A 9,819-nucleotide genomic window follows, 5' to 3' on the forward strand; every position below is an offset into this window, starting at 1 on the left:
GTACGTTAAAAAAAAAAAAAAGACATTTGTTGATAGTTTCCACTGGAATTAAAACAAAATTATTAAAAAAATATGCCATTCTTTACTCTTTCTTCATAAATTTTTTTTTTTTTGGTGTAGACCATTTAACAAAGTTTAGAAAGAAAATGAAGCACTGTTGAACAATTCACTATGAAATGTTTTAGAACAGTTGCCTATTTATTGTATTCATGTATTAAATAATTTAGTAAAACGTACACCCTAAGTTTCATATTATTATTATAATAATTTACAATTATTGTTACAATTTACATATTATTACAATTATTTATAATTTGCATATTAATATTATTACAATTTGTAATTATTACAATTACAATTTAGGAGTTTCAATCAACTGGTCTAATTTTTGTTTCTCTGTTTACATCTTCCTTAAAAGAGAACCTCAGGTTTCCTTTCTGCAGAATTTAATTGAAATAGACACAGATTAAAGGAAAATTTGATCAGCAGCTTCTGGTTAATTTCTGACTTACTCCAGTACAGTTTTATTAATTCAAAAATTTTGTTTGTATTGTAGCAATTTTTTTTTGTACTTCACATATCAAGGATCTTGCATATCAAATGTAGAAAGATTATAGTTTATTATTTTCCTTTTTTAATATTTCTGAAACTGTTGTGTGATCATATGTTTTTGAAGACTCAAGTCTCAAGTTTAGTTTTAAAACTAACACATGAGTAAATGTTTTATAGCTTTGATATAATGGATTGTTTAAGTATTAACTTTTCTGAGTATAATTTTAACACATTTATTTCAGCTCTCCCCTCTAGGTCTGTTTCAGTGGATGAATCTAGGCCTGAACTTATTTTTAGAGTAGCTGTGGGAACGTTTTCAATCTCTGTGCTTCACATTGATCCTTTATCTCCACCTGAATCATCACTGAACGTTAATCCATTGACACCAATGGCGATAGCTTTCTTTACTTGTATAGAAAAGATTGATCCAGCACAATTTTCAACAGAAGATTTTAAGTCTTTCCGAGCAGTATTTGCAGAAGCTTGCTCACATGATCACCTTAGGTAAGCTCTTACATTTGTTAATGATCTTGAAAAAGAACCATATGTGTGAATTTTTTCATTTATCTATCTACCTATCTGCATTTGTTTTTCTAATTCACATTTGATTTGTAAATGAGGGGAATGAATGAGGATTTCTTGTGATACTGCAAGATATTTACCGTAGACTCTCCCATTCAGATTATTTGGCATGTGAAATATACAGATGTAAGATCTATTTGTTTGGAGTTGTCTGAGTTATCTTTAGCTCCCTGTGGTGCTCTTGTCAAGTTTCTTTGACCACATTTTGCCATCATCCCCCACTGACACCATTATGATCATAAAAATAGTTCTTACTGTCACTGGCTTAGCAGCGATGGCAGTGGTGGTGAGAGTAGATGGACTAATGAAAAGGGACTCGAAAGTGATTCCTGTGCCACTAACCATTGGGTGGGAAATGATAACTGAGGCTCATCCTGAGCTTGGATGCTACATTTTCAGCTTCTGCTTAAAAAAAGAAAAAATTAAAGCTATTCAAACAGCCACCTATCTTTCCATAGGTTGAGTCCTAATAGATAAGGAGATCACTAAATTTATAAGTAGGTGTAATATTGTTAGCATGCAACTACTATTTATTTTAACTTGAAAGTAGCCTATAAATTATCCTGTCATATATAATAACTTAGGGACATATATTAATATTTTTAGAAAACACTTTGGGCTTTTGTTTTATCTTTAAGTATTTTTAAGTATTAAAATTAATATGCAAGGTAGTTTTTATATCTAGCAAGAGAAACTCTACAGGTTAGGACCATAATATTTATAATAAAACTGCAAAAGTGTTTTTTTTTTTCTTCCCATTTTGGACAGTTTCAAATATTTGCCAGTAGGAAATACAATAAAAGCAAAAAAAGCTAGAGGTAGGCCTTCATTTGAGTTTTACTGACTAAAGTTTTAAAAATACTGCATGATCCTTCTAGATACTTTTAAGAAACTATATGCATATGTTTTCCAGATTTGAAAGATTTTGTTCACTGCAGTGTAAATTTTAAAATGTAGAAGAGGTAAGGACAGTGTTGGGGAAAAAAATCCTGGATAATTTCCTATCAACTGATATGATTTTTTTTATCTTATATCAGGGAATAGGGAATTTGAAGCAATCTTTCTGGTTAATATCCTTAAGAATATTAGTTATTACTAACTATTTGAACTTGGCAGCACAGGTAGGCATTAACAGCTGTACAGTATTCTTTGACACATCATTTAATCTAGAATTATATGGAAACTCTCAAATGCTGCATTTTTTATGACAGATTTATAGGCACTGGCATCAAAGTGTCCTATGAACAAAGACAAAGATCTGCTTCCCGATATTTCAGTACTGATATGTCCATTGGGCAAATGGAACTTCTGGAATGCCTGTTTCCAACTGATTTTCATTCTGTTCCTCCTCACTATACAGAGGTAAATGCTGATACTTTTCCTTTAGGGTTATTCTTTACATCTGTCTTGCTTTTTAAGAATTGTGTGAACAGCAGTGATTTTCTTAAAAAGGCATAGGAAGTTGTATTGGCAGAATTTTATTGTGTGTATTTGCATTTGTGTTTTGTGGAAACAGATTTTTAAGTGTGATATTCAAGGCCACTATTGGAAAATGTGTTACATTTTTAAAGTTGACTTGTTCTAGAGTCAAACAGGTTTATGACAAATGATTTAATTTCACTCATTTTTCAAGCACGCTTAATTTTAGAGGAATTCTATTATTCAACAAATACTATTGAATGCCTACTGTTTGCTAAGCACTGTGCAAGATAAGTGGAATATCTTGTGCTCATTTATTATTAATCTGATTTTTCCCCTGTCCTTAAAAGCATGTCACAGAGAAACTTTTAAAAGCTATCAAAGTAACATTTTTATTGCTTTTACCTTGTCCTGGTGACTTATTTTCAATGTGTTTTATTTGAACACTTGCATACATTTTGCAAATGTGATGCTAAAGATTGTAGAAGCTCACTAGTTTGTATAAGAGTCACATTGTTAGTAAGTGACAGAACTGAAGCTTAAGCCAGCCTTTCCAACTTCAAAAAACTCTCCCCACTACTATCTCTTCTGTTAATTCATCTTAGTATTGTACATTTACGTTATCTTCCTCTTTGTTTTCAAGCTTTTGATGTTCCATTCCAAAGAACGAACTGATTCTCACCCCCCTGTGTGTCTTCAGCTTCATTATAAGCATTCTGAGAATAAAGGACCTCAGGTAAGAGATCTTTTTGTGTGATTACCACCAGTAAATTTTCATTTGATGTCTATTGTATCATAACCACAAGGGTTTAATTTTATAGAATTGTCAGTGATCATATTAATTCTTTCTGTTTCTCCTCTCTCTTTTTTTTTAAGGGTAGTCAAGCAAGACTTAGTTCCGTTCCTCAGAAGGCAGAATTACAGGTTAAGTTAAATCCAGTGTTTTGTGAGCTGGATATCAGTATTGTGGACAGGTTAAATTCCTTGCTTCAACCACAGAAACTCACTACAGTGGAGATGATGGCATCGCATATGTATACTTCATATAATAAGCATATTAGTTTGGTAAGTATTTTAAAAGTTGCAAATACTCATCATGATTATAGCTAGCTAATAGACTTATTGAAATGATTTCTCAGTTTAAGTAGTCTTAATAGATTAAATAGCATTTGTTATTAAAATAGCATTATATGTAATAATGAAAAAATGGAAGCATCTTTTATGTCTAGGTAGTAGAATAGCTGAATGAATTGTGATCATGTACTGAATGGGATTTTATGCTGCCGCTTTAAGTGATGGTTACGAAGAGGGTATAGCAACAGGAAGAAGACTCCTAAAGAAATATGAGGTGAAAAAAGTAGAATACACATAAACTTCTACTATAAATGTGTAAGTAAAATCGTATAGAAAAAGACTGAATGGAAATATATACCATTCAGTAGCATCAATTATAAAAGAGTAATAGAATTAGACTTCTTTTTCTGTGTTTATCTGAGTTTTATAAACTGTGACTATAATATCTTCACAAAACTTCATATGTTCACGCCTATAGTGAACCACCTGAATCTCCTATAAAAGGTAGCCCATATCATGTAGGATATACTCTTGAAAATGGGAGCATCATTTATCATACTGTGTTACTGAGTATCACATTGTGTCACTTTTACTTAGATCTGGTGCCTGGTGTCTTTTCTAAGCAAAGCAAGTAAGTCAGATTTGCAAGATATCTGTTAGAAATTTTCGGACTATGCACAAATAGAGACAACTTTGGCTAAAAAAGAAAAGATAGTTTTCTATGTATTGTCTCTCCCTTAATTTTCAGTGGGTATTCACATTAAATCAAGATTCTTTAACTTTTCTTGCCAAAACTGCTAGTTATTTTAAATTCTGTGGGTCTAGTGTCTGTATTTGCTGTTAGCCGTAGATACACTGGAATGATGATTTAATCTCTTGAGCAATTAAAAAGTTTTTTAAACTGAAGTTTAATTGCTTTACGTTGTTGTGTTGGTTTCTACCATATGACAGCATAAATCAGCCGTAAGTATGCATATGTCCCTTCCCTCTTGAACCTCACTCTCACCCCCTCCCACCCCTCCAGGTTGTCATAGAGCACTGGGTGAGCTTCCTATTATAGAGCAACTTGCCACTAGCGATCTGTTTCACGTATGGTAATGTGTATGTTTCAGTGCTACTCTCCTGAGCAACTTTTGCTGAGAGTGGGGATTAATATTTGAAAGTCATAATAGGGGAGAGAAAGAATCAGATCCAAGTCTTAGCATAAAAGCAGAACTTTCTAACATAGGCTGTCAGAGACTGATCCATGAAATTGAGGAATGTTATCTACACTGTACTCTGGACTAAAGCTTTACCAGTTGTAATTCATTGCAGAGAAAAAAATATGCATAGACTTTTATCTGAAAGGCATGTTCTTTGACCGTTTTATTATAATGTGGCTTTGAGTCAATGTTGCATACATGTTTTGGCTTCTAAGGGTCATTTGATGGGATCATATCCTTGGGTTAGATGGGAGCTCAGAGTGAGTCATTTAGGGAATATTTATTTCAAACCTTTGTTGTGCCAGGCTTGGACTTAGTTCTGGAAATACAAGGATGAATCAGGGATGGGCCTTTGCATTTGGCATAATTCACCTGATTTTACATTGGAGTCTTTGAAGTAGCATATTGGTGGGGAAATCCTTCCAACTGAATGCTGGGTTCTGTAGTGATTTTTAGTCATATTGAGTTTTTTGATAAGCTGATTTACACATTGCCCTTTTTTTAGTCTAGTAAAATATTATATACATCTAAAGCACCTGTGTCTTCACTTTGGTTCAGTTTTTATTTGAATTAATTTCTTTATATGAGGGTATAACTTTTGCCAGTAGTTCTGACTTTTGTTGGTAGCTGTTGCATTATAAATTTCATTACACTAAAGTAATACAGTAATATTAATTGTATTTTAATGCATTAACCTAAATGAGGAAATAGTGATTATATATATCATAATGTTAAATGCCAGTGTCATTTGTGTTTATTTGCTTGATTTAACATTTTGGCATATTTTTGATGTTTTTGTGTTTCAGCACAAAGCTTTCACTGAAGTATTTCTAGATGATTCACATAATCCTGCAAACTGCCGGGTATCAGTACAAGTTGCCACGCCAGCATTAAACCTTTCTGTTCGCTTCCCAATACCTGATCTTCGATCAGATCAAGAGAGAGGACCATGGTTCAAGAAGTCACTTCAGAAGGAAATTCTTCATTTAGCATTCACAGATCTAGAGTTTAAAACTGAATTCCTAGGAGGATCAACCCCTGAACAAGTTAAATTGGAACTTACATTTAGAGAACTAGTTGGTAAGATTGACCATGCCTATAAAAGAGTCAGAATAGAAACAATTGCTAATGAAACTTAAAGTAAGAAGTATATGACAGTCCCCAAACATAATAAAATTAAAGGACATATGTTAGAAAACAAGAGTAACGACTTTTTTCCATTATTGTATACAAATGTGACATAGGTCAGTTTTTTAAAAGAAACTACAGTGCGTGAGAATTTATTCACTTGGTGAATAACAATGATTTAGCTTACTTTTAAAAAAGATTTATTTGTTTCTGGCTGTGCCGGGCCTTCATTGCTGCATGGGCTTTCCTCTAGTTGTGATGGGCAGGGGCTGCTCTCTCACTGTGGTGCTCAGGCTTCTCACTGTGATTGCCCCTCTTGCTGTTGAGCAGACTCTAGGTGTGTGAGCTTCAGCAGTTGCGGCATGTGGGCTCAGTAGTTAGGTGCCCGGGCTTAGTCGCTCCAGTAGCCTACCTTTCAGTACCACCTAAGTACCACCACTTACTTGTTGTAGGGTTAATAGTAGTCAGAATTTTTTGAGTGCCACTCTATATTTGCTGTGTGCTGAACACTGCACACAGCTGATCTTGTTTCCTTTAATCATCATAGTTAGAGGAGGCTTGTTATTTCCAATTATTTTTATCGTATGTGAGGAATATGCCGCTTTCTTAAGAGGTACCTCCCAGAGTCAGTGTTGTAAGTGGCAGAGTCAAGACTCAAACCCAAGTCTCATTCTAGAGCTTGCACTTGGAACCATCATACTAATAATCTCCAGTGAGTTTTCTTTGCATAGCCTGTTCTAAGTTTTCCCATATTACTTTGCTTTTGTCAGCTAATGAAGACAATATGTGGACTTGGAGTGACCCAGGTTTCTGGAAGATCCTGACATATTCTGTGGTTCCTAAACAGTCTGTCCTCTGTGCCGCACCCCCATGTCTGCCACCCCCAACCTCTCAGCCTCTGCCATGACATCCTCCTGCCCCCTTACCCCACTCTGTTCTGCTCACCTCCTTCTCTGTAGGCTGCAGTTTTCCTTCCCTTGTTCTGTCTGAGTTTTACATATCTATAGAGATATTTAAAATTGACTGTTGCCAATTATCATCTCATGAAAAGACCTTTAAGGGGTATCTAGAATCTTCCCTTATCTTTCAGTGATAAGAAACTCATTGTTCTGGTGGAAAGTCATTCTTTGTAAAATGGAATGAAAAAGCATATATGAGGTTATTGTGAAGAGGTAATTCTTAAACAGTGCTTATCAAAATAAACATTTAGAAATGTAGTTATTATCTCTGCATTCCTAGATTAATGGCATAAACTTTTATGTAGAATGATCGTAAGTGGCAGTAAGTGGCAATTACTATATTTAATATGTTATGATTATGCACCTTAACCATTGGTTAACCATCAGTGCATAAGAATTTGAGTTTGTACAGAATACAGCATCTTTAATTTATCTGCTCATCCCGTCTCCTCCTGTGTACATGTGCAGCAGAAACAAATGAATAAATGTTGTTGAACTTAATGCTGCACCATGTCCCTGATTTAGAGGATCTGTGCTCATCTAAGGAGGCAAGTATCTTTTCTCTTAATGTGGAAGAAGAAATACATTTCCATTAATCATTCTTGTTTTACTAGGGTCATTCCAGGAAGATAAAGGAGAACCATCTATTAAGTTTTTCCACGTGGCTAGTGGAGGAGATGGAGATACAACGTCATCAGATGACTTTGACTGGCCGCGGTGAGTAAGCCAGTGTATATGACACATACATTTAATGAGACTTCCCTTTTAAAAATAAATTACTGTAGCTTTTTTGACTGACATTTTGGCTATAAGTTTAAGCTAAAAGTATCCAGCCTTGATGAGAGAACCCAGAGGAAAATGGAAAAATTAAAAATATGTAGTGAGTACTACTTGATCAGAGGTGACTGAGATAAAAGTGACAGAGATGGGCCTCAGGTTACCTAGCCTAATTAGATGGACAAAAGAATCATTAGCCATTCTAAAAATAGTTCATTTTTATAAAGGACTTTAGTAGAAGAGAAATTATACAGCACCATTCAGTTAATTGTCAGATGAATTTTGTAGTCAGTGGTTGTTTCAGGGAAGTGTTTTCATATCTGCAGAGCTTTTTCAAAACACTGATTCTTGGGCACCACCTTGAGATTCTGAGATAGAGCCTGTGTATCAGTATAGTTTAAAAATTATACCAGGTGATATGTTCATAGCACTACTATTAAAAATAGCCAAGACATGGAAACAGCCTCAATGTGCATAGACAGGTGAATGGATTAAAAAAGATGTGCCACCTGTATACCATCGAGTACTACTCAGTAAAAAAGGATGAAATGATGCCCTTTGCAGCAACATGGATGGAACTAGAGATTAAGATACTAAGGGGAAGTAAGTCAGAAAGAGAAAGACATATCATATAATATCACTTATATGTGGCATCTAAAATATGACACAGATGAACTTATCCAGGATACAGGAATAGACTCAAAGAGAACAGTCTTGTGGTTGTTGAGGGGGAGGGTTTAGGGGAGAAATGGAGTGGGAGTTTGGGATTAGCAGATTCTGTTATGTACAGAATGGATAAACAGCAAGGTCCTACTGTATAGCACAGGGAACTATATTCAATATCCTATGATAAACCATAACGGAAAGAATATACAAAAAGGACGTACTGAAAGTAATGAAAGAGAATAACCTACAACCTAGATTACTGTATCCAGCAAGGATCTCATTCAGATATGAAGGAGAATTCAAAAGCTTTACAGATAAGCAAAAGCTGAGAGAATTCAGCACCACCAAACCAGCTCTTCAACAAATGCTAAAGGATCTTCTCTAGACAGGAAACACAGAAAGGTTGTATAAACGTGAACCCAAAACAACAAAGTAAATGGCAACGGGACCACACCTATCAATAATTACCTTAAATGTAAATGGGTTGAATGCCCCAACCAAAAGACAAAGACTGGCTGAATGGATACAAAAACAAGACCCCTATATATGCTGTCTACAAGAGACCCACCTCAAAACAAGAGACACATACAGACTAAAAGTGAAGGGCTGGAAAAACTATTTCATGCAAACGGAGACCAAAAGAAAGCAGGAGCCGCAATACTCATATCAGTAAAATAGACTTTCAAATAAAGGCTGTGAAAAGAGACAAAGAAGGACACTACATAATGATCCAAGGATCAATCCAAGAAGAAGATATAACAATTATAAATATATATGCACCCAACATAGGAGCACCGCAATATGTAAGGCAAACACTAACGAGTATGAAAGAGGAAATTAATAGTAACACAATAATAGTGGGAGACTTTAATACCCCACTCACAACTATGGATAGATCAACTAAACAGAAAATTAACAAGGAAACACAAACCGTAAATGACACAATGGACCAGCTAGACCTAATTAATATCTATAGGACATTTCACCCCAAACAATCAGCTTCACCTTTTTCTCAAGTGCACACGGAACCTTCTCCAGAATAGATCACATCCTGGGCCATAAATCTGGTCTTGGAAAATTCAAAAAAATTGAAATCATTCCAGTCATCTTTTCTGACCACAGTGCAGTAAGATTAGATCTCAATTACAGGAAAAAAAATGTTAAAAATTCAAACATATGGAGGCTAAATAACACGCTTCTGAATAACCAACAAATCATAGAAGAAATCAAAATATGTATAGAAATGAATGAAAATGAAAACACAACAACCCAAAACCTACGGGACACTGTAAAAGCAGTGCTAAGGGGAAGGTTCATAGCATTACAGGCTTACATCAAGAAACAAGAAAAAACCAAATAAATAACCTAACTCTACACCTAAAGCAATTAGAGAAGGAAGAAATGAAGAACCCCAGGGTTAGCAGAAGGAAAGAAATCTTAAAAATTAAGGCAGAAATAAA

The 9,819-nt window shown here is 34.7% G+C and overlaps 1 protein-coding gene across 1 annotated transcript in view; it reads left to right on the forward strand.

Annotated features, from left to right (window-relative positions):
* The window catches only part of ATG2B (autophagy related 2B), a 78,635-nt gene that overhangs the window by 21,794 nt on the left and 47,022 nt on the right, over positions 1–9,819 (forward strand). The window contains 6 exon segments of the mRNA XM_043489548.1: positions 795–1,056; positions 2,346–2,496; positions 3,197–3,289; positions 3,430–3,618; positions 5,636–5,909; positions 7,531–7,633. Of these exon segments, the coding sequence (XP_043345483.1) occupies positions 795–1,056; positions 2,346–2,496; positions 3,197–3,289; positions 3,430–3,618; positions 5,636–5,909; positions 7,531–7,633 (1,072 nt within the window).

Source organism: Cervus canadensis, chromosome 17, assembly GCF_019320065.1.
Source record: "Cervus canadensis isolate Bull #8, Minnesota chromosome 17, ASM1932006v1, whole genome shotgun sequence".
Classification (NCBI taxonomy): Eukaryota; Metazoa; Chordata; class Mammalia; order Artiodactyla; family Cervidae; genus Cervus; species Cervus canadensis.